This window comes from Triticum urartu, chromosome 3 (assembly GCF_003073215.2).
Source record: "Triticum urartu cultivar G1812 chromosome 3, Tu2.1, whole genome shotgun sequence".
Lineage (NCBI taxonomy): Eukaryota > Viridiplantae > Streptophyta > Magnoliopsida > Poales > Poaceae > Triticum > Triticum urartu.
This window is the reverse complement of record NC_053024.1, coordinates 387,781,774-387,809,678: the sequence shown is the minus strand read 5'-3', so window position 1 is coordinate 387,809,678 and position 27,905 is coordinate 387,781,774. Positions and strand designations below refer to the sequence as shown.

The 27,905-nt window shown below is 48.3% G+C and overlaps 1 protein-coding gene across 1 annotated transcript; it reads right to left on the bottom strand.

The window, feature by feature from the left end:
• Positions 1-15,225: 15,225 nt before the first annotated feature.
• LOC125544066 (cytochrome P450 72A15-like) lies at positions 15,226-18,104 on the bottom strand. The gene is made up of 4 exons (XM_048707603.1): positions 17,669-18,104; positions 16,696-16,916; positions 16,355-16,599; positions 15,226-16,234 (listed from the first exon to the last, which is right to left on the bottom strand). Exons 1-4 carry the CDS (start codon positions 17,955-17,957, stop codon positions 15,421-15,423), a joined length of 1,569 nt encoding a protein of 522 aa, XP_048563560.1. The 5' UTR covers positions 17,958-18,104; the 3' UTR covers positions 15,226-15,420.
• Between the last annotated feature and the right edge of the window lie 9,801 nt (positions 18,105-27,905).

Below are 27,905 nucleotides of genomic sequence, written 5' to 3'. Positions count from 1 at the left end.
TGAGCTTAGTCGTATGCCCTGGAACGGTGTCATCGGTCCCTGCATCTGGTTTTGGAAGTAATCTATGAGTCACGGGGACTCAACAATCTCACACCCTCACGATCAAGACTATTTAAGCTTATAGGTAGGTAAAAGGTATGAGGTGGAGCTGCAGCAAGCACTAGCATATATGGTGGCTAACATACGCAAATGAGAGCGAGAAGAGAAGGCAAGGCACGGTCGAGAATCTATGATCAAGAAGTGATCCTAGAACAACCTACGTTCAAGCATAACACGAGAACGTGTTCTCTTCCCGGACTCCGCCGAAAAGAGACCCTCACGGCTACACACACTGTTGATTCATTTTAATTAAGTTTAGTTTCATGTTTTCTATAACCGGACATTAACAAATCCACATCTGCCCTTAATCGCGGGCACGGCTTCCGAAAGATCAAATCCCTACAGGGGTGTCCCAACTTAGCCCATCACAAGCTCTCACGGTCAACGAAGGACATTCCTTCTCCCAAGACAACCCGATCAGACTCGGAATCCCGGTTACAAGACATCTCGACAATGGTAAAACTAAACCAGCAAAGCCACCCGAATGTGCTGACAAATCCTGATAGGAGCTCCACATATCTCATTCTCAGGGCACATCGGATGAGCCAGACGTCGGGTTGGCATAGACCCTGGTTGCCCAGGGGGCGCCGAACATCGCTCAGGTTGGACCAACACTTAGAGAAGCACTGGCCCGAGGGGGTTAAAAATAAAGATGACCCTTGGGTCCACGAAACCCAAGGGCAAAAGGCTAGGTGGCAAATGTTAAAACCAAGGTTGGGCCTTGCTGGAGGAGTTTTATTCAAGGCGAACTGTCAAGGGGTTCCCATTATAACCCAACTGTGTAAGGAACGCAAAATCAAGGAACATAACACTGGTATGACGGAAACTAGGGCGGTAAGAGTGGAACAAAACACCAGGCATAAGGCCGAGCCTTCCACCCTTTACCAGGTATATAGATGCATTAAAGTAAACAAGATATAATAATGATATCCCAACAATAAACATGTTCCAACAAGGAACAACCTCCAATCTTCACCTGCAACTAGCAACGCTATAAGAGGGGCTGAGCAAAGCGATAACATAGCCAAACAACGGTTTGCTAGGACAAGGTGGGTTAGAGGTTTGGCATGGCAATATGGAAGGCATGATAAAGCATGTGGTAGGTATCGTAGCATAGGCATAGCAAAAGAGCGAGCATCTAGCAAGCAAAGATAGAAGTGATTTCGAGGGTATGGTCATCTTGCCTGCAAAGTTCTCCGAGTTGACGTAAGCTTGATCCTCGTAAGCGTACTCAACGGGTTCCTCGATCACGTACTCGTCTCCCGGCTCTACCCAAAGCAAGAACACAAGCAAAGGGAGACACAATCAACCACGGTGCAATGCGCAAGCAACATGATGCAAAACATGGCATGATATGCGGGATGCGATATGCGATGAATATGCATGCTTCGGAAAGGAAAGATTGAACCAGGCCTCAACTTGGAAAACCAAGAGTGCCGCTGGAAATATGGGTTGATTTCGGTCGAAATCGATATAAAGATCACCGGAATCAGATGCACGGTTTGCAAATGGCAAGCAAAACAATAATGGCGCAAAGCTGCGATTAACAACACGAGGCCATCTAAATGCATCAAGAAAAATAAGCTGCTGCACTCTAACATAACAACAAAGCAGATGGCGGTGACCCACTCAAGATGCTTGACAAAAGATGAACACTGAGCTACGGCTAATTCATACAATAGCAGGTTCCAACAAGCATGGCAAAAGTGCAAAAGATAACAGGTTCACAGACTTAGTGAAAATAACAACATGGCAGGATTTAACATCAGGAAGCAATGTTTAGAGCAAGATAACAACATGCTACAGGAACATATCATAGAAAAGCAAGGCATGGCATGAAACTACACAAAGCATATAGCAAAAGTCACTTACTGACCATAAGACAAAAGGGATCAGAAAATACAATGGCAACCATGTGAATATAGCAACTTTCGTTAACAGATTTGGACTTAGTAGAAAACTAGAACATGGCAAAACAGATTTACGTAGGCATGTTTACGAGCTCGATGCACTCACCACAAGGCATTCCATGACAAACTAAGTATACACCCAGCAAGTAGACATGATAAATAAGCTAACCATGGCAAGAACAACCTCATAACATGCATGGATCAACTACAACAACCTCGACAAAATTGCTTAACCCATAAACAATCTGCCAGGAACATTTTATAGCAAAAGTAGATCAATATTGAGTCATGCTAGGGCACTCCATAATTGCAAACAAAGACATGGATGGATATAGCATAACAATATCTCAAAATCATCCTTACTAAACATGCTCAAAAAAGGCATGGATCACTCTGTAGCAACAAGAATACATGGCATAAAAATATAATCAGGAAACTGACTTAGAAGAATTCTAAGTCCTTGAAATCAGCAACATCACGAGAGCTACTTCGCATGGTTGTGCTAGCCACCACAAAGATCACAAAAATACATGGCATACACCCATGTAAAGATGGAATGGCATACTTCAAAACACATGTAGGGCTCAAGTTCATAGGAGCCAGACATTAAACATGGCAAAAATGACAAATGACCAACATCTGTTAAGAAGCAGACACTAACATTACATAGCACTCTTGCAACTGCATTTAGGGCATCAAGATGAACTCAAATGAACATGGTGCAATGGAATTAAATGAAGTACACATCGAGACAAACAATTTGATATGCTACACGCCCAAAACGGAGCCACGGATGCAAAGTTATGATGCGATGAAGTATGCTAAAAATTACTGGGACTTAGGAAAAAAACAAGGTCAACCTCCCAGATCTGGATCTAGGGTTCGTGCATGCATATCGAGGTTCGCCGGAACAGTGCAGGGCGGCGGCCAGAGCTCGAAGGAGCTCGCCGGAGTTGAGGGGAGGAGGCGGATCTGGCCGGGGATGTCGCCGGCGACGACGGGGAGCGGCGAGTCGGCGACGGGGCGGCGAGCGGAGCGGGGAGGCGCAGGGCTGGCGGCGCGGCGATCGAGGAGGCGGCGCTCGTCGGCGAGGATGGCAGGCGGCGGTGCGGCGAGCGAAGGCGGCGGAGTCGAGGCATGGGCGGGCGAAGGCGGCAGCGGGCGCGCGGGCCAGGGAGGGCCCTGTTAGAGTTATATTGATGATGGCCTTTGGCCTTTTGTATTCTAGCCTCTTGGCATTCTCTTGTACATGTATATATGATGGCTTTGGCCTCCTAATAAGATCAAGTTGCATATTTCCGTAACATGGTATTAGAGCTTAGGGTTTTTTTAGCACTCGCAACTCGTGCTTGATCGCTTCCTTCCGCCGTCGTGCTCTCTCTTTGCCGGCTATCACTTTCGTCGTGGCCGTTCCTCTGCTCCGGTGACTGCTGCTTGCCACACCTTCAAAAATTTTGTCAAACGCTGCTGCTCCGAGTAAGCTGCTCTCTGTTCCAATCTTCAGATCGAGCCGGCCAGTGATTCTTGTGCTGGCCGCTGTCCACCAATTCCTGCTGCTGGCCGCCGGATCCGTGCTTCACCACCGCGCCCGCTCGTGTGGTGCCGCCGGCCGCTGATTCCGCTTCCAGCCGTCGTTTGCTGCTGCTGGCCGCCGGATCCCGTGCATCACCACCATGCCCGCTCGTGTGGTGCTGCCGGCCGCCGTTTCTGCCTCAATCCACCGGCCGCCGATTCCACACCCAAGCTGTTGGCCACCGATTCCACATCCAGACGCCGGCCGCCGTTTCTCCTCTGGATCGAGTCGCTGTGGTCTGCTCCTCTAGATCGATTTGGTCCTAGTTTGGCTGGCCTCCCGTGCTTCGGTTGGTACACGCTGGTCACGGCGTCTCCCGCGCGGCCAGCCAACGACGCCCGCGTCTTCCCTCACGTCTGCCGTGCGATCGCTGCCTAAATCGATCGTGATCGGGGCTTACGTGGGCCGCCGCCGCCACTGCGTTCGTGATCTGGCTGTTCAATAAAAAAAGAAGAAGGAAAACCTGATATGATGTTTCGGCCGCGTCTTCGTGGCTGTCCGCACACTTCTGACGGTGTTCCATATATTGATCCCGTCTCGCACATACGTCGTCGCTCAGTGCTTGGTGTTGGTCCATCTGTGATATTGTCATCTACGACGTCTTCAGCAGACTGTGATGGAGGTTATTCGACGACTCCTCTCGCGGTTTCTGCCTGCAGAGGCGGTGCCTCCTCTACACCGACACCTCTCGCGGCTTCCGCGCGCGACAGTGACTACTCTCAGTCGACTCTACACACGGCTTCCACGGATGGTGGTGACTGCTCATCATCGGCTTCCACGGGTGTTTTTACTTCGACCTCTTCCGCCGTGTCTCTGTCTGCGCGTGAGATTGCGCAGCTGCGATGCCTGCTTGCTGCTTGGGATTCTTCATCGACAGGTTCTGCGGGTTCTGTGACTGACCCTTCTGGCATTGAGAAACCACTGTCTACTCATTCAGGTACATCCCCATGGATTCTTGATACTGGAGCATATTTTCATATGACTTACGATTCTTCCACTTTGACCTCCGTTCGACCTGTCGACTCTCATGTTCGTGTTCTTACGGCTGATGGCACTCCACTCCCCGTAGCTAGTCGAGGCACACTTAGCACTTCTTCATTTCATGTTCCCTCTGTCGCTCATGTTCCTCGACTTAACATGCAACTAATATCTGGTGGTCAGATTGTTGACTCTAGTTGTAGGGTCATTCTCGACTTTGATTCGTGTTCCGTTCAGGATCGTCGCACGGGCGCTCTGATTGGTGCTGGCCCTCGATGCCCTGATGGTCTCTGGAAGCTTGACTGGCTTCGCCTTCCGTCTGCTGCCACCGCCGCCAGTATCGCAGCCCCTGTTGCTGCATCTACCAGCTCTTTTCAGCAGTGGCATCATCGTCTTGGCCATTTATGTGGTTCTCGTCTCTCGTCTTTGGTTCATCGCGGTGTTCTGGGTTCTGTCTCTGGTAACGCTTCGTTGGATTGTCTGGGTTGTCGGCTTGGTAAGCAGATTCAGCTACCTTATCCTCACAGCGAGTCAGTGTCTGAGCGCCCTTTTGATCTCGTTCACTCTGATGTTTGGGGTCCAGCTCCCTTCGCTTCAAAAGGGGGGTCATCGCTACTATATTATCTTTATAGATGATTTTTCTCGGTACACTTGGATCTATTTCATGTCTTCTCGTAGTGAGGTCTTATCCATATATAAAAAAATTGCTGCCATGGTTCATACCTAGTTTTCCACTCCTATTCGTGTATTTCGCGCAGATTCAGCTGGTGAGTATATCTCCCATGCATTGCGAGGATTCCTTGCGGAGCAAGGTACTCTTACTCAGTTCTCTTGCCCTGGTGCTCATGCTCAGAATGGTGTGGCTGAGCGCAAGCATCGTCACCTTCTTGAGACGACGCGTGCAATGATGATCGCCGCCTCTCTTCCACCTCACTTCTGGGCTGAGGCTATTACCACTTCCACATATCTCATCAACATTCAGCCATCTGCTGCTCTACAGGGTGGTATTCCTCTCGAGCGTCTTTCTGGTCGTTCTCCTGATTATTCGGCGCTTCGTTTGTTTGGTTGCGTTTGCTATGTTTTGCTTGCCCCTCGTGAACGCACCAAACTGACCGCTCAGTCTGTTGAGTGTGTCTTTCTCGGATACAGTGATGAGCATAAGGGCTATCGGTGTTGGGATCTTGTCGGTTGTCGGATGCGTATTTCCCGGGATGTGACCTTTGATGAGTCTCATCCTTTCTACCCGCGTCCATCCTCCTCGACCTTTTCCACGGAGGACATCTCTTTTCTTACTTTTCCCGATACACCTCCCTCTGTGCCCAGTATTCCTACTCCTCGTCCCGCTATTGCAGATTCGACGCCGTCCTCTCCAACGATTTCTTCTCCTCCCTCATCACATGATTCTCCACCTTCATCATTGATATCATCACCTTCTCCACCTTCATCACCGATACCTTCCCCTTCTCCACCTTCATCGATACATTCCCCATCTCCGTCTCCAGTCATTCCACCTCTTCCCTCCTTTCCTTTTCATTATACTCGTTGTCCACGTATTGTGGATGAGTCTACTGATGTGCCCTCTACTTCTAGTGTGTCATCTTCCTCGTCTCAGCCGACTTATGGTCTTCGTTCTCGGCCTTGTCCGCCCCCTGACCGATATTCTCCTTCTCGCTATGGTCTTTCGACCGTTCTTGAGCCGACTTCTTATCGAGATGCTATTGTGCATCCTGCATGGCAGTTTGCGATGGCAGAGGAGATTGCTGCTCTTGAGCGCACCGACACGTGCGATCTGGTTTCTCTTCCTCCCGGTGTTCGTCCCATCACTTGTAAGTGGGTCTATAAGATAAAGACTCGCTCTGATGGTTCTCTTGAGCGTTATAAAGCTCGTCTTGTGGCTCGTGGCTTTCAGCAAGAGCATGGTCGCGATTACGATGAGACTTTTGCTCCCGTGGCCCATATGACCACTGTCCGTACACTTCTTGTTGTGGCCTCTGTTCGCCATTGGTCTGTGTCTCAGCTTGATGTGAAGAATGCCTTTCTAAACGGCGAGTTGCGTGAGGAGGTTTATATGCAGCCACCACCTGGGTATTCTGTTCCTGATGGCATGGTTTGTCGTCTTCGTCGCTCTCTTTATGGCCTTAAGCAAGCCCCCCGTGCCTGGTTTGAGCGCTTCGCCTCTGTGGTGACTGCCGCTGGTTTTTTGCCCAGTGCTCATGATCCAGCGTTGTTTGTCCACCTTTCTGCTCGTGGTAGGACTCTTCTTCTTCTATATGTTGATGACATGATCATCACTGGCGACGATTCTGAGTACATTGCCTTTGTCAAGGCCCGCCTCAGTGAGCAGTTCCTAATGTCTGATCTTGGTCCTCTTCGTTACTTTCTTGGGATTGAGGTTTCATCCACCCCTGATGGCTTTTTTATTTCCCAAGAAAAGTAAATCCAGGATCTTCTTACTCGTGCGGCTCTTAGTGATGAGCGCACTGTTGAGACTCCTATGGAGCTCAATCTTCACCTTCGTGCCTCAGATGGTGAGCCATTATCTGATCCGACACGTTATCGTCATCTTGTTGGGAGTCTTGTCTATCTTGCTGTCACACGTCCGGATATCTCCTATCCTGTCCATATTCTGAGTCAGTTTGTTTCTGCTCCCACTTCAATTCACTATAGTCACCTTCTTCGTGTTCTACGATATCTTCGTGGCACCATCTCTCGTCGTCTCTTTTTCCCCCGTTCCAGCTCGTTATAGCTTCGGGCCTATTCAGATGCTACGTGGGCCAGTGATCCTTCGGACCGCCGTTCACTTTCTGCTTACTGTGTTTTTCTTGGTGGTTCTCTCATTGCCTGGAAGACGAAGAAACAGGCTGCAGTTTCTCGTTCGAGTGCAGAGGCTGAGTTGCGAGCTATGGCTCTTCTGACGACAGAGGTGACTTGGTTACGATGGTTATTGGAGGATTTTGGTGTTTCTGTTACTACACCTACCACCCTCTTGTCAGACAGTACAGGTGCTATCAGTATTGCACGGGACCCGGTGAAGCATGAGCTTACCAAGCATATTGGTGTTGATACTTTTTTTGTGCGCGCTGCTGTGCAGGATCATGTTATTGGTCTTCAGTATGTGCCTTCCGAGTTACAGCTAGCAGACTTCTTCACGAAGGCACAGACTAGAGCGCAGCATGGATTTCACCTCTCCAAACTCAGTGTTGTTGATATATCATGAGTTTGAGGGGGGTGTTAGAGTTATATTGATGATGGCCTTTGGCCTTTTGTATTCTAGCCTCTTGGCATTCTCTTGTACATGTATATATGATGGCTTTGGCCTCCTAATAAGATCAAGTTGCATATTTCCGTAACATGGTATTAGAGCTTAGGGTTTTTTTAGCACTCGCAACTCGTGCTTGATCGCTTCCTTCCGCCGTCGTGCTCTCTCTTTGCCGGCTATCACTTTCGTCGTGGCCGTTCCTCTGCTCCGGTGACTGCTGCTTGCCACACCTTCAAAAATTTTGTCAAACGCTGCTGCTCCGAGTAAGCTGCTCTCTGTTCCAATCTTCAGATCGAGCCGGCCAGTGATTCTTGTGCTGGCCGCTGTCCACCAATTCCTGCTGCTGGCCGCCGGATCCGTGCTTCACCACCGCGCCCGCTCGTGTGGTGCCGCCGGCCGCTGATTCCGCTTCCAGCCGTCGTTTGCTGCTGCTGGCCGCCGGATCCCGTGCATCACCACCATGCCCGCTCGTGTGGTGCTGCCGGCCGCCGTTTCTGCCTCAATCCACCGGCCGCCGCAGTTTCTCGTTCGAGTGCAGAGGCTGAGTTGCGAGCTATGGCTCTTCTGACGACAGAGGTGACTTGGTTACGATGGTTATTGGAGGATTTTGGTGTTTCTGTTACTACACCTACCACCCTCTTGTCAGACAGTACAGGTGCTATCAGTATTGCACGGGACCCGGTGAAGCATGAGCTTACCAAGCATATTGGTGTTGATACTTTTTTTGTGCGCGCTGCTGTGCCAGGATCATGTTATTGTCTTCAGTATGTGCCTTCCGAGTTACAGCTAGCAGACTTCTTCACGAAGGCACAGACTAGAGCGCAGCATGGATTTCACCTCTCCAAACTCAGTGTTGTTGATAACCATGAGTTGAGGGGGGTGTTAGAGTTTATATTGATGATGGCCTTTGGCCTTTTGTATTCTAGCCTCCTTGGCATTCTCTTGTACATGTATATATGATGGCTTTGGCCTCCTAATAAGATCAAGTGCATATTTCCGTAACAGGCCCGACCCGGGCCTCGGCGGGCCGGCGAAGTGGGGCGTGAGCGGCGGCGAATGGGGAGGTGCCACGTGGCGGCGGCGGCGGGAACGGACACGTCTGGACAGCGGCTTTTCGTCCGGCGGCGCGAGGAGAGGGAGTGGTTAGGGTTTCGCCCGAAATTTCGGAGGGGGTCTATATTTATAGGTAGAGGGAGCTAGGAGGCTCCAAATTGAGCACAGTTTTTGGCCACGCGATCGTGATTGAACGACCAAGATGATGGGGGGGTTAGGTGGGTTTTAGGCCACTTTGGAGGGGTGTTGGGCTGCAACACACACGAGGCCTTTTCGGTTCCTCGGTTAACCGTTGGAGTATCAAATGAAGTCCAAATGGCACGAAACTTGACAGGCGGTCTACCGGTAGTAAACCAAGGCCGCTTGGCAAGTCTCGGTCCAATCCGAGAACGTTTAACACCAGCACACAAAAAGAGGTAAAAGGGGACACCGGAGGACATAGGAGCGCCGGAATGTAAAATGGACAATGGGGAAATGCTCGGATGCATGAGACGAACACGTATGCAAATGTCATGCACATGATGACACGATATGAGAAGCATGACAAAGACAAAAGCAACACGGAGACGAAACCCAACAAGGAGGAATATCATAACTTAGTGCCGAAAATGGCAAGAGTTGGAATACAAATATGGCAGGTTACATGTGGGGCGTTACAACCGACGATGGGGAACTAACATTTGATGGAAAAGGTAGCACTTGGGTGTTCGTGGTAGAGACTGAGGCGCAAAGAACCAACCAAAACAGAGATCGAGGAACGATAGAGATGAAATTAGTGAAAGTAACCATGCTCGTCTATAGAGATTACCTGATCAATAAAGTTATCCCTGCAATACAAGACAAGTGGCGCTGCGGAGATGTGGGCACAACAATTTTCATCCAACAAGATAATGCGAGACCACATGACCTACCTAATGATGTAGGTTTTTTGGAAGCTATGCAACAAACGGATCTAGACATTCGACTGTTACAGCAACCGCCTAACAGCCCCGAGCTTAATGTTTTAGACCTTTGTTTTCACCGCTCCCTCCAATCCCTAACCAACTGCAGAGCACCTATGAATATCCAGGATTTGGTACATGGTGTAGAGGAGGAGTTTGAGAATTATGATGCACATAAGTTGTTCAAAAGCTTTATCACACTACAAGCAGTAATGGTTGAAGTCATGAAAGATCAAGGAGGAAATACCTACAAGCTGCCGCATCTACACAAGGACCGTCTACAAAATGGTGGAGAGGAGATAACTGGTGTATATTCCAGTACAGAGCTAATTACTGACACGATGGCCATTATAGAACAAGGGGAATAGAGCTCAGGAAAAGGAAAGGGGAAGGAGTATATAGGGAAAGGAAAAGAAATGATAGGAGTATGTCATGTGTATGTCATGTGTCATATATTGTGTCATGTGTATGACTTCAACTTTATACTGCTAATTTGTCGGCCCCTGTCAAAAGCGGGCAGCAACTCACCTGCTTGAATCAGTTAATCTGAATTTACATGGAACACATGGATCATGTACAGAATGGTGTGATGAAAATTATAATCAGCTAGGTCAATTGCTATCTTATCTCAAGTGCTATCTTATTTCCAAATAATTTCAGTTCACAATCTATCAATTTGTAAGAAGAATAAGAATCTAAACCATATGCTTCTTCTTACAAATGGAGTATTACAATTCTTCTTCTTCTTGGAGCATTTAAGTACTTGTGCAGTCCACTGCAACTGTACTTGTGCAAAAATATTCAGATATTTATAGGTAAAGATTTGTTGAAAAGGAAGAAGTTCATTCATTATTTCACCAAATGAAAGCCATGGAAGGAAGGAAGCAGAGATTGCACCCATTAGATTAGTTTCTGGAGTTTGATAAGCCACAAATTTACTTGGATTAGCTTGGATTTACAGGTAAAGATTTTGTTGAAAAGGAAGAAGTTCATTCATTATTTCTTGGAAATGTCCCCCAGCAAGGAGTAATTTAGTACTTGGATTAGCTTGGAGCATTTAAAATAATAATTTACTGCATGCCCAGTTTAAATTTCAGTTTCAAGCATAGTTAGATTTACCTTGAAAATCTAAGCTTCTGAAATTTGTTACTAAAATTTTCCTACTAAAAAGATAACTGAATTGTGTGTACTGGAAGTTTACAGTGCCTAGTGTAGGAAAGTTTCTGAATTTAGCTACTCATACCTCTATCTACACATACATGAGCAACTAACCTGCTAACTACACGCACCTCATTCGAAATCGTTTTGCAGGCATCCTGTTGGTTCGAGCTGGCCTTCTTCCTGGTGCACACGGTTCGAGCTGGCCCTATAGAATACAACACTGCAAAGAGCTAAACTTGATCAAATGATTTGGAGCATTCTGGAGCTAAACTTGATTTGTAATTTTTTTCAGATCCCAATTACTCCATGCACAGAAGTTTTCATTGTTTCCTATAGAAAAAGAAAGAAGCATAATGAGTAAAATGAACTTCAGTCCATGAAAGTGCAGAGCTTAAGCTCTATTCAGCAGGTGAAAACAGCAGTACGAGGTCTGGGCCGGCTAAAGTAAACATTCGACCACTCTTGACAAACTCAGGGGCGGGCTCGACGGTCACGACGGGGGTGGGTAGGAGCGTGAGTCTCCGGTGCGATGCGGCGTCGCGCACCTCCTTGAGGATCTCGAGCACATTGACCAGCCGGCCCGCGGTGGAGGCGAGCATGGGGCCACCAGAGATGGTGGCGTTGGCGTCGACGACGGCCACGGCCAGGCCGCTCGAGTTGGCGCAGCTGGACACGATCTGGCTCATCGCCTGCGCAGACGACTCCTTGGCCACCGTCTCCTGTCGCGCCGTCGCGGCCTCGTCCCACGCCACAGGGGTCGGAGCTGCGGTACCGTGGGGAGGCGGGGGCGGGAAGACCGCGTCGCTGGCCACCAGGCTGAGTGCTGGCCACGCTTCTTCCATTAACGCTAGGAGGGAGGGGGTGGGCGCGAGCAAGAGACATGGCGGGAGGAAGAAGAAGCAATTTTTGGGGTGAAAGAGGGGAGATTCGGGAGGCCGGAGAGCTGTGCGAGGCAAAATGGAGCGACGGAGGAGGTAGCTGGGGCGGCGGTGGAGGACGCGCGGGAGAGCAGGGGAGAAGCGCGGCGCAGGGGAGCTCCGGCGTCCATGTGCCTGTGTCGGAGCGGTGGAGCATCGACTGGAGAAGACGAGGAGTGCGGGTTGTGTCGGGAGTTTGGAGAGAGGTTTTCTGTAAAATTGCCATGGAGACAACTTTTCTTGGACGGAGGGAGTATATAGAAGTGATAATATAATAGCATGAAATAATAGAAAATTATATATACGTTTGAGATTTCTCATAGATGCAGTTGGATTAACGACTTATCACACACGTAATGTCTATATGAGACTATATCATGAATGATCATAGTCATAAATATAAATATTGCAATTTCATCGCTGCCCAACAGTAATTTGTTCACCACACCACTTGCTTGTTTCGAGGGAGTTCCCACTGTTAATCTATGACCCTCTGGGTCTATTCTCCATTACTGAAATCTTCATCAAAATTGCTACTTTTACTTTACTATTTCACTTTGCTACAAACTTGGAAGTGTAGGAATACTTGCAAGTCGGGGAGGTGGAAAATTTGAGGAATAGGTTGGAAGGAGTGGGAAACTTTGATATTTGATCTAGTATCTTTAGATTGAATTTATCTCTATTTAATTTGGATGTGTCCTTCTACATAGTACATGTTTCTTGAACTCAATGTGAATCTTGGATTCACCAAAAGCATATAAAGATACTAACTATGAGCTGGAAGTGCTAGCCACTTGTTAGTACAATAGGGGTCACCAATGATGACCATATTGGTGAAATAGATTTTGATAATTACTTCTTATCATTGGCTCGCCTTGGACACTTCTAGATATAGGAAGCATGGGGAACTACATATCGACAATTGAAGTGCGGTTTAAGTTTCTTTGTGTTATGATATTGTGTGTCTCTCGTGAGAGTATCTCAAAGGTGTGACTTTGCACTTAGTAAAGTTTAATGACTCAATACAAACATAAATACATATATACATACTCAGTCCCAAGGGTGCAACATAAGTTAGTTTTCCCAAGTCTCTAAATTTGAAATTTACGTTCGATATACAAATAGTTACATGCATGTTGACTCAAGACAAAAAAAACAGCAAAATAAACACAAGATGTGAGTCATAGCAAAGTAAACCACAAAATTATGTCAATACATATGTTCGACGTCATGTTCTTACGTTTGCAATTTTGCGTTAAGTAAGGAAAAAATATATTGACATATAGTATACTTCCAGAGATCTTGTAAGGCTCAGATCATCAAGAGAGGGGAAGCTTAGGATGTGGCTACACGTCTCTCGTCGTTTCTCTAACACAAAGCAATTCATGTTCAATGAGGCCATTAGACCTATTCGTGTTCAGTGTATGGTGACTTCCGCTATAAGGTCTTCCGTACATGCCCCACTAATTTACTTCTTGAGTACTAACAATGGCATACCTTCTATTATTTTGTTGTTTCCACGGCAATAACAATTTTGATCATTAAGAACCAAGCCATGATTGGTACTCCCTCTGTTCACTTTTATAAGTCTTTATAGGTATTTCAGACATCATGCAAAATAGATCAATTTTAATTGTCTGAAACGACTTATAAAAATGAACGGAGGGAATAGCTAAGATGGGTTGTTGTACCCCAACAACGAGAGATCAAACCCTTGGTCCGACATTCTGTTTGTCTCGTTTTAGCTGAATTTTTTTAAGCGGATTACTTCAATGGCAGGTGACATCGATTCCTGTCGATAGTGTGGCACATCTTGAAACTCCACGGCAGTATGTCGTTTGGTGGTAGGGTGTGTGTATGCATCTAAATTGTAAGATATATGGTGGGCTGTCATCAACCAGGTTAGTCGGGTTTTGGTATGGGAGCGACAACAGTGACATGTTGGCGGCTCGTTCTGACGCGACAATAGTCGTTCGTTGGTCCATAGACTCGACATAACTTTTATTATGTTTAAAATATTTTATACTTTAGGTGAATTTTTATAATTGGACAGTGATAGGCGCCGGTGCACCGACCTAATTTTCAGCCGGTCCTATCCCGTGCGTCCGGTGTGGCAATTTCTAACCGCGAGATCTAGTCTCCCACTTCATCCCCAACCTCTAACTCTCACATACCTTTGACTTTTCCCAAACACGTCAGGCCAACACACCCCTTTATGGGAAGAGGACGGGGGCAGCGAGCCACCGGCCCCCAGCCATGGACGCATAGGTGACCAGCCACCGCCGGTGAGCTCGCGGTGGTCCCTTGCCTCGGTTGCAACATGCTCTTCCAGCTTGCCTCCTCCCATCGTCGCAACTCTGACGCCCGCCGGTTCTAGCTCGTGGTCACCACCATGTTGTAATATCTCTTGTGGCGCTGGCACCGGCTCGCCGTCGACTAGAACCATCGTGTTCCAGCGGAAAAACTCAGCAGACAGAAATCTCCCGCTGGTCCGTTGAAGCAAAAACAGTAGCCGATTCCAGCCATAATTAACAATGGTTCCAGCACAAAAAAGTTAAAGCAGCAAACGAACTAACCGATTCCAGCAAATAATTATGCTAATTCCAGCAAAAAATATTGTCGGTTCTAGCAAAAAACACGTTGCCGTTGCCGGTCACACCAAAAACTCTCACCTGTCCTCGCAACAAAAAATCTTGCCGGTACCAGCAAAAAATTTGCCGGCCAATAGTGGTTGCAGCTTTCCTCCCACTTGGTTCCAGCAAAAAAAAACAATGGTTGCAGCACCAGAGTCTGTCGTCTTCGCGGCCGGCAGCTGCTGGTTCCAACCTCTGGTTCGAGCATCCTTGGACTCCGGTTCCAAGAAAAAAAATCCTATTGCAGCACCGGAGCTTTCCTGTCTCCACTGTGGCGGTTGTTAGTTGCGATCAATCATGGCCGCTGGTTCCAGCATCGCTGAACTCCGCAAGGCACAAAAGTGGAGAGGAGCACGCGGGGGGAGGGGGGGGGGGGGGAGGGGGGCAACACCACAAGGACAGAAAGGGGAGGGTGGGTACCGGGGTGGGTGGTGGCGGCCATGGCGGAGAAAGGAGGAGAGCTTGGTGGGGAAAGAAACAGAAGGAGGGATAGATCGATGCGTGGATGGGTAAGGATAGCACCGAGTGTTGTGATATGGAGAGAGCACCGAGCGTTCGATCTCTCTTTATCGTACGCACCGCGCGCGACCGGCTCAAGTTTCGGCCGGTCCGCCGGTTAGAAATGTTTACCATCTTTATAATAGATTTGTTATTTTTCAGAAAAGAAATAGTGTTTCGCATGGTTAAAAGAAAGAAAGATATATAGTGTTTCTCCAAATGAAAATTTGACCGTTGGTCGAGAAACTCCAGTCATCTGATACAACCGACTTCCATCTAAAGTCAATACACAAGCAGGCCTTTTACACGTAGTTGAGTCTTGAGTGCGTTAATTAGTCTTAGAATCCACCAGTATGCTGTACATGCAGATCAACTGATTTTGTAATATGTACTGTAGCTCAGTGAAGCCTCTTGAGCCTGACCTGCGCGCCGTGCTCAGGCTGCAGCAGGCCAACGGTGAAGGGCGCGTGTGTGTAGGACGGCGAGAGGTCGAAGGAGAAGCGCTGCAGGATCATGGCGAGCCCCATTTTAGCCTCGAGCAGTGCGAAGCTCTGGCCGACGCAGATCCGCGGGCCCCAGCCGAACGGGAAGAAGGCCGGCGCGTCGACGGACGCCTTGGAGATCCCCTCGGAGAACCTCTCCGGCCTGAACTCATGGGCGTCCGCGCCCCAAACCTCCTTGTCGTGGTGGACGCTCAACAACGGCAGCATAAGCACCACGCCCGCCGGGTACCTGACGCCGCCGAGCTCCGTCGGCCTGTACGTCTTGCGCTGGAGCGCCGTCAGCGGCGTGTATAGCCGCAGCACCTCGTACAGCACCATGGTCACAATTCTCAGGCGACTTAGCCCGTCGTAATCCGGCGTGCGGTCGCCGAAGACATGCAGGACCTCCTCCCTGGCGCGGTCCTGCCACTCCGGGTGCATGCAGAGGACGATCATCGTCCACGTGAGCAGCACCGACGTGGTCTCCATGCCGGCGAAGTAGAATAGCTTGCACTCTCCGATCACGTCGTCGGTCGTGATGCCGGCCTTGGAATTGCCGCCCGCCCTGGTGTGTGCCATGTTGGACTCCAGCAGCAGCCCGAGAAGATCGTCGCTCGTGGCTTGGCCGGCCCTCAAGGCGTTCTCTCTTTTCGCGATGATGCCCTTGAGGATCCTCTCGATCTCGGCAGCGATCTGCCTCATCCTTCGGTTGGCTTTTGTTGGGAAGAACCTGGACATACAATAATGTATCAGGACAGAGTCTGCAGCGCAGTGCCGTAGGAAAAACCCAAATTTGCACCATTGATCGATGTACGTGCAGAAGGAGAGTAATCGCAGACAGAGAACTCACAAATAACCAGGGATATGTATCTTGTTCATGGCGAGCACGGCGAGCTCGATCTGCTCCCCCTGGAGCTGGAAGATCCTCCGGCCCTCCAGGTAGCTGCTGCCAAAGGCAGCGCGAGAGATGACATCCCCTGTCAGGTTCTGCATGTCGGGCCAGACATCTACCTCGCATGGCGCGTCACCCGCGGCTAGGCCTTCCCATCTGTCCACCAGGTCGGTGCAACATGCAGCGAAAGCTGGCAACATGCGCTGAAAATTGAACACCAATTTTGTCACTCCCTGGAACCAACCAATGCCAGTCTGCCGCCATGTCAATGACCCAACCAAAAATAAATAATAAATCACCTTGAGCTTCTCGAGATGGAAGGCAGGGTTGATGATCCTCCGGTGCTTGGCCCATTTCTCGCCCTCGTGGCTACCAATGCCATTGTGCAACATCCTCTGAAGTCGGCCCAACTTGAGCTTCTCAAAGTCGCCGGACTTGTTGGACAGTACTTCTCGCACCAGTGCGGGCTTGGTAATGGTCACTCTAGGCGACGGTCCAAACCAAGTGATAGACATTTTACCTGAAATGAAATGATATTAGACAATCACGAGGTAGCTTGTATCAGCAGTTCTTTTTCATTTCTTCAGTTATTATGAATACACGTCTACATTTTCATTTTCAGTTAGCCCATTTACCTAAGTGGGGTACGGTTTGTCTAGTTTGCTAGAACATCATTAGATTTCGTGGATAGAAAAATGAAGCCCGATGCACCCACTAAAATAAGAAGGGTGGGATCTAGAGTCTAGTCATCATCACATTAGTGTGGGTACCTTTCGAACTGGACTATTGAGTTGGTGTTTTCCTCTTTGGAATGATGATGTCTACTAGCTAGCGTACGCAATAGGAATATGGCCTTGGATGCAATCATGCAGCATGGGATTTTCTTGTTGATACTCTCTTTTACAGATGCTCCTATAGCTAGATACCTTGAGTGTCCGTAAATCTGGTTGTCCTAATCTGTTACAAAACTGCAATAAAGTTGAATTGAACTTCAAAATAGCATGAGAAAAACCCACACAAAAGAAAATTAGCATGAAAAAAATAGCCAATAGCGGTGCATGCAAGGAAAAAATGATTCCGGTAGTCAACCATTTTTTTTAATGAAAACTGATGAATCTGCTCTTTTTTTTAGGGGTACTGAATCTGCTCTTGGAAACATTTTCCCGGACGACCGAGTGACGCGACCAAAGAAGTTTCCAAGGCAAACCAATGCAGCCGACTCCAAGGTCAAGGGACAGGCAAGAAAGAGAACAAGAGAAGTAGGAGACGTACCGTGCTCCTTCATGGTCTGGTGGAACAGCGGCATGGCCCGGGGCACGACGTCGTGGCAGCCCAGCGGCATGGACCGGGACCTCGCGTCCTCGTTGAGCCTCTCGGCCAGCGGCGCGTCGCCGGCCACGGAGCGGTACGCCGTGCCGCGAAGGCCCTGCGACCGCAGCGCCCGGTCCAGGCGCCGGGGCTTCCACCACGCCCACTCCAGCGCCCGCACGGCGCACCACGCGATGGTCGCGCCCGCCACCACGTACAGCAGCTCCCGTGGAAAAGAAACCGGCGATCCCATCACGCTCGTCGCCTTGGCCCAGAACACGCCGGAGCAGCCAGCGCAAGGGGAATGGGGTTGATTGATGCTTTGCTCTCTTGCGGTGATCAAGTGGGTGGGGGCGTAGGATACGAGTGCTGTGGTGATCACCTTCCATTCCACCACTATATATAAAAGATGGTGGAGGCCTTTTGCACCGCATGCTTTTCCGCCATTATAGAGCACATTTTTGCGCCCTGGGCTGTTTCCGTGATGGTTCTACAGTCCACAGCAGGCCGGGGAAGTGGTCTTTTCTTTCAATCCCTGTGAAATGAGAAGATCCGTGTGGGAAAAAAAGGGAGCAAAGTTGGACGACGAAAAGCGAGCGTAGGGACGCGGCACGGCACCAACCTGGTCTACAATTAGGTGGCTGGCTGCATGGGCCTCAATCTTTGTGGGTCGTTTGCAGTCGATCGAGAGCGTGTTTCTTTCGGAAACAGCCGACTATCTGCTTTCTCCTTCCCATTTGAAGCAGCTAGCGTCTTCGTACACACAGGTCATAAAGGTGCAGCGTCGCACGTAGAGTGGTCATGCCGTGCACCGAAAGCGCCTGCGCAAGCTCTCCCTGGCTGGCTTTTTAGAACCAGATAGCGTCCCAAAACTCCCGTTGGAAACCAAAAAAGGCAAGGAAAATATGCATGTCTGGACGACCGCCGCAAATTAGAAATTACATGTGCAACGCATGGCCAGGGACATGCATGGCCATATACCTAATCCTAATCCTATCGTGCGCTTTGTGGAATTCGTCCGTCTTTTTGTTGCACCTTTGCATGACGGCACCCGTTGCGTTCGCTAGCATGGGCGCACGCGCTTGGGCGGGACGGGACGCCCGGTGCACACAAGGCCGGCCACGTCCGTCTTTCTGTTTACTCTGATCGATCATCGTGCGTGTTTGCTAGCTCGTCTAAGAAAGATCAAGTGAATGCAGATGTGTGCATGGGACGACCGGACTGCGTGTTAATAGACGACCATTAGTCCATTCTAAAAAAAATAGACGACGATTAGTCTTTGGGAGACATGTGTTAGTAGAACACGTGCCATGGCGCTCTAGTCCAACGCCACGTACCTGCATGCCCCGGTTCCAACGTTGAATTACGTTTGCCAAATAAGTTGACATAACTTCGGTCAGTGTTTTCCTTATCTGGGGCTGATATTCCACGAGCGCTCACGTTCAACGCCAACATGCGTCTTCGCTCTTCCCATCTTGCGGTCAACTGCGTGAACATTGATTTGACATCCCAACCATTTCCTTTTTTTAACACGACTTCCCAACAATTTTTACATGTATGATGTTGGACTTTGACAACCGCCATAGTTCATCCCACAATAGTCTGTTTTTTTTCTTGCAATATGAAAAGAGTTTTATTCCATCATATTAGGGTTACAATCAGGAGGCAAAAGATTCTTTATACATGGTGGTGCGCTATGTAGCCATACAGTAGTACTACTTTCTACTCGACTATATGATGCCAACCTATTTGCCATCCTATTTTGCTCAGGCTTGATTTTCATGGGAATAAACCCTCTCCCTTGCATAAGGAACTTTATCTCTGCCACCAAATGACCATATGCCGATCTCAAGAGGCCTTCCTCAGACAAAGCTAACAATGCTTTCGAGGAGTTCGATTGAACAATAACAGGATCTTCAGTACGTTGCAACGCCAATGTCATATCTTGCATGATAGCATGTAACTCCGCCTCAAGAGCGTCGTTGCAATTAAAAATATATGGATATGCAGCGAAGATAACCCCACCGTCATGTCGTCTCAAGATCATGCTGGTCGCCGCCATGCCGTCCACTCCTAAGAAAGATCCGTCCACAGACAGAGCAACACGATTTGCTGTAGGCGCCAGCCACGACAACGTTTTTGCTGCTTTCTTTCTTCTTATTTCCGGCCTCATTTCCACCACCAGCATCTTCCCTTTCATAAGCTCCTCTATAATGTATCTCCTAGACAGTTCAAGTGATAACATATAGCTTTGAAGATAATCAACAAATACTTGAGCTGTTGGGACATCTTTCCCACGTGTATTGTCCCTTCTCAAGGACCAAATCCTCCATATTAGCATAATGATACAGTCCCGCTCATATTGTCCACGGCAAGCGAGTAGGTCTAGTAGCCATTCATTCCTTGTATCAATAAGTGCGGAATCATTGGGTAATGGCCACCTTTCTCTCATACGTTCCCACAATTCTCTTGCATGCTCACATGCGATCAAAGCATGGTAGGTTGATTCTTCCTCTCTGCCACAAAGTGGGCACGTTGACCTTTTTGAAATATGCATGTACTTCTTGCAAACATTGGTAGCTAATGCTCCAGAGGCAACTTTCCATGCTAGAATCTTCTTCTTTTGAGGTACATGCGACCCCCATATGCACTGCCAAACTGGTCATCTTCCAGTTGGATTACTGCTCGAAGCCCCTCCTGCGACCGCCATGTTCGTGTTGCTGGTAGCCAATCGGTAGGCACTCCACAATAGTCTGTTCTTCTCTTCCAGCTCCACCATGGTCACAGTGGAACAACTAGCTACCAATGCGCCATGGTTTCACCACATGGAAACCGCCCAAGAATCCAGGAACCTCTCCCTTCTCCCCGTAGTGACTCAGAGGCCAGTGGATCTAGGAACAGACGAGACCTAAGAGAAGGATGATTAGCCACCAATGGTCGTTTCTCATCGAGATGCTGAGGAAATTGGGCTTTGGTGAAAGGTGGTTGTCATGGATTTGTGGACTAGTTGGGAGTACTTCCACGAGGATATTGGTCAAGGAGTGTGAGGACGAACTATTTTCAACTGCAAGGGGCTACACCAAGGTGATCAGCTGTCAACAATGCTATTCATAGTGATCATGGAGCCTCTACAAAAGATGTTCGAGCTTGCTACAACACGAGGTATCCGTTCTCCCCTAGCAAGTAGGGGAATGAACCTCAGGGTGTCTATGTTCGCGGACAACGTAATGATTTTCATTAAGCCACGGGATATTGAGCTGAGAACTCGCTCAAGAATTTTGGAGCTTTTTGGAGAAGCTTTGGGACTAAAGGTTAACTTATTAAAGAGTGTGGCCATACCCATCCGATGCTCGATAGATGACATGGTTGCGGTTAGTGAAATCCTGGGGTGCCCAACCGGATCTTTCCCCTGCAAGTACTTTGGACTAGCACTCACAATCAGATTATAGTCGGCATCGCAGTTGCAAGGTTTGGTGGATCAGCTCGCAGCATACTTGCCCACTTGGAGAGCCGCCTACTTCTGGTCCAATCAATCCTTTGTGTGATACCCATTCACGCCATGATGGCGTTGGACGTTCCGCTTAAGACACTTGCGGCAATGACCAAGGTCTGCAGGGGGTTGTTATGGTGCGGCAAGGCTCAGGCCAAAGGTGGAAAATGTGTGGTGGCATGGGATACCATGTGCACCCCCAAGTGGGTGGGAGGCCTAGGAATCCCCAACCTCAGATGGTTGAACATAGAAATGTAGGCACGATGGCCTTGGCTGCAGAGAGCTGACCCCACACGGACATGGTGTGAGTTCCAGATCACGGTGCCAAAAGAATCTATGCCTTTGTTCCATGCAACAACAAGGGCTATGATCGGTGATGGGCAGGCCTCCTTGTTTTTGGAGAATCATTGGCTTCAGGGCTATCAGGTGAAGGAGCCAGCACCATGGATCTATGACAAAGTCCCATGCAGATTACAAAAATCATGAACGGTCGTGGAAGCAAGGACGAACCGCACCTGAGCGCGGGATTTCAGCAGGGGATTAATGGAGGAGCAGTTACTAGAGTTTTTCACTCAATGGGATCGCGTCGCTACGGTGAACCTTGAGGGCACGGACATGGTCTAGTGGGCCTGGGAGTAGGATGGACCGTTCTCGACCAGATCAGCCTATGCAGCTAAGTTTTGGGGCAAGGAGGTCGCTCCAACAGCAAACTTTACGTGGAAATCAAGTGTGCCTCTTCGATGCCGGTTTTACTCTTGGCTAGCATTTAAGGGCTGGTGTTGGACATCGGATCGCCTTGTTGGGGGCTACCTCACCAAGACAGCTGCCCATTGTGCGATCAACACACGGAAAAAATGAACCACACCCTTCTCGAGTGCGTTTTCGCTAGGCAAACTTGGATGATGGTTTGCATGGCTTTGGGCTTACCTGAGTGGGCGCCCACTCAAGGGGAAGTACTCATGGATTGGTGCATCAGTAAGACGAGCAGACAATACTCAAGAAAGGACAACCGGATGGTGATAACACTTGGTATGCGGACTCTATGGAAGCATCGAAATGCAGTCATGTTCGACGGGCAACACCATCTTTGCGACAAGTTATATCAGTTATCGAGAGGGAGAGTTGGAGCTGGAGCTGAGCGAGACTTATCAAGGGCGACATGGATGCCTTCATGGGTTGACTAGCTAGGTAGGGTACTATGAGTAGTGAGTAAGTGTTAAACCGTGTCTGGACAAGTGGAGTATTGTGTGGCACCCCGGCTCAGAGCAACCGGTTTACCTTGCATTGCTAGCCTAGAGATCAAGTCTTATGGCAACACACAACAACTTGGTACAGAAAGACAACCGCTTTATTGATACTCGGCGGGAACATAGGTTCGATTCGTACATCAAGTAGTGAGGCCAAGCAGCACACACGACTATGCTGCACATATGTACATTATTTAGTTAACATGAAGGGGGCCTCAAACACAATGATATAGCTACGCGGCAGCGGAAAGACGACATAGTAGGACTCCATGTCACAGGGACATTGATGTGGACACGTGTAACGCCCCGAGACCGATGTGCCAGGTGTCCTCTAGTTATTCGCTGTTCTTACCATGTCTAGCTTGCATAATGTGTATTCTTGATGGGTGTCTGCTTAGATAGTCATGCCTTGCCCTGTAGTGAGTGAATCGAGCTCGTAAACATGCCTACTTGATATCTGATTTGCATGCTCCAGTTTTTCTCTAAGTCTGTGATCTGTTTATGTTTTTGTCATGTTCACATACTTGCAATTGTATTATCTGATCCCTTTTGGCTCAAGGTCACTAAGGGACTTTTGTTAAGCTCTTTGAGTAGCTCCATGCCATGCTTTACTTTGCCATATTCAGTTCCTGTAGCTTATAGTTTTCATGCTACAAAGTGTGCTACCTGATCTGAAATTCCACACAAGTGTTAATTTCACTAAGTCTGAAATCTGTTTACCATATGCACTTTTGCCATGCTTGTTTGAACCTTTAATTGATGAATTAGCCGTAGCTCAGTGTTCATCTTTTGTTAAGCATCATGAGTGGATACCTGCCATGTATTTTTTTGCCATGTTTGAGTGCTGTAGCATGTTCATCTTGTTGCATTTAGATGGCTACTTGCTGTATATCGCAGACCGGTGCCATATTTGAATTGCTTGCCATTTCCAAACTGTAACTCCGATTCCGGTGATCTTTATATCGTTTTCAAGCGATTTCATCTCACCTTTCCAGTGGTACACTTGGATTTCCAAGTTGAGGCCAGGTCCAATAATTCCTTGTCAAATCATGCATATGCATCGCATACCGCATCCCGCATATCATATCATGTTCATGTGTTGGTTGTTTACTATGTTGTGTGCTTCTTCGGGTTGGTTCCGATAACGTCGTGTTGTGAGGACCCATTCGTCTACGTCCGTTTGTCTTCTTCATGGACTCATTCTTCTTCCTTGCGGGATCTCAGGCAAGATGACCATACCCTCGAAATCACTTGTATCTTTGCTTGCTAGTTGCTCGCTCTTTTGCTACGCCTATGCTGTGATACCTACCACTTGCTTATCATGCCTCCCATATTGTTGAACCAAGCCTCTAACCCACCTTGTCCTAGCAAACCGTTGATTGGCTATGTTACCGCTTTGCTCAGCCCCTCTTATAGCGTTGTTAGTTGCAGGTGAAGATTGAAGTTTGTTCCTTGTTGGAACATGGCAATGTTGTTCCTTGTTGGAATATGTTTACTTGTTGGGATATCACAATATATCTTATTTAATTAATGCATCTATATACTTGGTAAAGGGTGGAAGGCTCGGCCTTATGCCTGGTGTTTTGTTCCACTCTTGCCGCCCTAGTTTCCGTCATATCGGTGTTATGTTCCCGGATTTTGCGTTCCTTACGCGGTTGGGTAATAATGGGAACCCCTTGACAGTTCGCCTTGAATAAAACTCCTCCAGCAAGGCCCAACCTTGGTTTTACCATTCGCCACCTAGCCTTTTTCCCTTGGGAGTCGCTGACTATAAAGGTGCACTACAGGTATCTCCGAAAGTATCTGTTGGGTTGACACGGATCGAGACTGGGATTTGTCACTCCGTATGACGGAGAGGTATCACTGGGCCCACTCGGTAATGCATCATCATAATGAGCTCAAAGTGACCAAGTGTCTGGTCACGGGATCATGCAAATTGTCTTTATTCATGCTATAATTGTGTTATCCGGAAATCGTAATACATGTGTGAATAACAGACACCAACATGTCCCTAGTAAGCCTCTAGTTGACTAGCTCGTTGATCAACAGATAGTCATGGTTTCCTGACTATGGACATTGGATGTCATTGATAACGAGATCACATCATTAGGAGAATGATGTGATGGACAAGACCCAATCCTAAACATAGCACAAGATCGTATAGTTCGTTTGCTAGAGTTTTCCAATGTCAAGTATCTTTTCCTTAGACCATGAGATCGTGTAACTCCCGGATACCGTAGGAGTGTTTTGGGTGTACCAAACGTCACAACGTAACTGGGTGACTATAAAGGTGATACTACGGGTATCTCCGAAAGTGTCTGTTGGGTTGACACGGATCAAGACTGGGATTTGTCACTCCGTATGACGGAGAGGTATCACTGGGCCCACTCGGTAATGCATCATCATAATGAGCTCAAAGTGACCAAGTGTCTGGTCACGGGATCATGCATTACGGTACGAGTAAAGTGACTTGCCGGTAACGAGATTGAATGAGGTATTGGGATACCGACGATCGAATCTCGGGCAAGTAACATATCGATTGACAAAGGGAATTGTATACGGGGTTGCTTGAATCCTCGACATCGTGGTTCATCCGATGAGATCATCGTGGAGTATGTGGGAGCCAACATGGGTATCCAGATCCCGCTGTTGGTTTATTGACCGGAGAGTCGTCTCGGTCATGTCTACATATCTCCCGAACCCGTAGGGTCTACACACTTAAGGTTCGGTGACGCTAGGGCTGTAGGGATATGTATATGCAGTAACCCGAATGTTGTTTGGAGTCCCGGATGAGATCCCGGATGTCACGAGGAGTTCCGGAATGGTCCGGGGGTAAAGAATTATATATAGGAAGTGCTGTTTCGGCCATCGGGACAAGTTTCGGGGTCATCGGTATTGTACCGGGACCACCGGAAGGGTCCCGGGGGTCCACCGGGTGGGGCCACCTGCCCCGGGGGGCCACATGGGCTGTAGGGGGTGCGCCTTGGCCTACATGGGCCAAGGGCACCAGCCCCACTAGGCCCATGCGCCTAGGGTTTCCATGGGGGAGGAGTCCCACTAGTGGAAGGCACCCCCTAGGTGCCTTGGGGGGGAGGGAAACCTCCCCTGGCCGCCGCCCCACCCTAGGAGATTGGATCTCCTAGGGCCGGCGCCCCCCCCCTTGGCCCTCCTATATATAGTGGGGGAAGGAGGGCTTTCATCCCACGCCTTTGGTTGCCTCCTCCTCCCTCTCCAACACCTCCTCCTCCTCCATAGCGCTTGGCGAAGCCCTGCCGGAGTACTGCAGCTCCATCAACACCACGCCATCGTGCTGCTGCTGGTGCCATCTTCCTCAACCTCTCCTTCCCTCTTGCTGGATCAAGAAGAAGGAGACGTTACGCTTACCGTACGTGTGTTGAACGCGGAGGCACCGTCCGTTCGGTGCTAAGATCTTCGGTGATTCGAATCACGTCGAGTACGACTCCCTCATCCACGTTCTTTGACCGCTTCCGCTCGCGATCTACAAAGGTATGTAGATGCGTCTAATCACTCGTTGCTAGATGAACTCCTAGATGGATCTTGGTGAAACCGTAGGAAAATTTTTGTTTTCTGCAACGTTCCCCAACAGTGGCATCATGAGCTAGGTCTATGCATAGTTCTTCTTGCGCGAGTAGAACACAATTTGTTGTGGGCGTAGATGTTGTCAACTTTCTTGCCGCTACTAGTCTTATCTTGCTTCAACGGTATTGTGGGATGAAGCGGCCCGGACCAACCTTACACGTACGCTTACGTGAGACCGGTTCCACCGACTAACATGCACTAGTTGCATAAGGTGGCTGGCGGGTGTCTGTCTCTCCTACTTTAGTTGGAGCGGATTCGATGAACAGGGTCCTTATGAAGGGTAAATAGAAGTTGACAAATCACGTTGTGGCTTTCACGTAGGTAAGAAAACGTTCTTGCTAGAACCCTACTTCAGCCACGTAAAACTTGCAACAACAATTAGAGGATGTCTAACTTGTTTTTGCAGCAAGTGCTTTGTGATATGATATGGCCAAAGTTGTGATGAATGATGAATAATATATATGTGATGTATGAGTTGTTCATGCTATTGTAATAGGAATCACGACTTGCATGTCGATGAGTATGACAACCGGCAGGAGCCATAGGAGTTGTCTTTATTTTTGTATGACCTGCGTGTCATTGTGAAACGCCATGTAAATTACTTTACTTTATTGCTAAACGCGTTAGCCATAGTAGTAGAAGTAATAGTTGGCGAGCAACTTCATGGAGACACAATGACGGAGATGATGATGATGGAGATCATGGTGTCATGCCGGTGACAAGATGATCATGGAGCCCCAAGATGGAGATCAAAGGAGCTATGTGATATTGGCCATATCATGTCACTATTATAATTTGATTGCATTTGATGTTTATCATGTTTTGCATCTTGTTTACTTAGAACGACGGTAGTAAATAAGATGATCCCTCATAATAATTTCAAGAAAGTGTTCCCCCTAACTGTGCACCGTTGCGACAGTTTGTTGCTTCAATGCACCACGTGATGATCGGGTGTTTGATTCAAACGTTCAAATACAACGGGTGTAAGACAGATTTACACATGCAAAACACTTAGGTTGACTTGACGAGCCTAGCATGTACAGACATGGCCTCGGAACACAGAAGACCGAAAGGTCGAGCATGAGTCGTATAGCAGATACGATCAACATGAAGATGTTCACCGACGTTGACTAGTCCGTCTCACGTGATGATCGGACATGGCCTAGTTAACTCGGATCATGTTATACTTAGATGACTAGAAGAGGGATGTCTATCTAAGTGGGAGTTCATTGAATAATTTGATTAGATGAACTTAATTATCATGAACTTAGTCTGAAATCTTTACAATATGTCTTGTAGATCAAATGGCCAACGTAGTCCTCAACTTCAACGCGTTCCTAGAGAAAACCAAGCTGAAAGACGATGGAAGCAACTATACGGACTGGGTCCGGAACCTGAGGATCATCCTCATAGCTGCCAAGAAAGATTATGTCCTACAAGCACCGCTAGGTGATCCACCCGTCCCACAGAACCAAGATGTTATGAACGCTTGGCAGACACGTGCTGATGACTACTCCCTCATTCAGTGCGGCATGCTTTACAGCCTAGAGCCGGGGCTCCAAAAGCGTTTTGAGAGACATGGAGCATATGAGATGTTTGAAGAGCTGAAAATGGTTTTCCAAGCTCATGCCCGGGTCGAGAGATATGAAGTCTCCGACAAATTCTTCAGCTGTAAGATGGAGGAAAATAGTTCTGTCAGTGAGCACATACTCACTATGTCTGGGTTGCATAACCGCTTGACTCAACTGGGAGTTAATCTCCCGGATGACGCGGTCATTGACAGAATCCTCCAGTCGCTTCCACCAAGCTACAAGAGCTTTGTGATGAACTTCAATATGTAGGGGATGGAAAAGACCATTCCTAA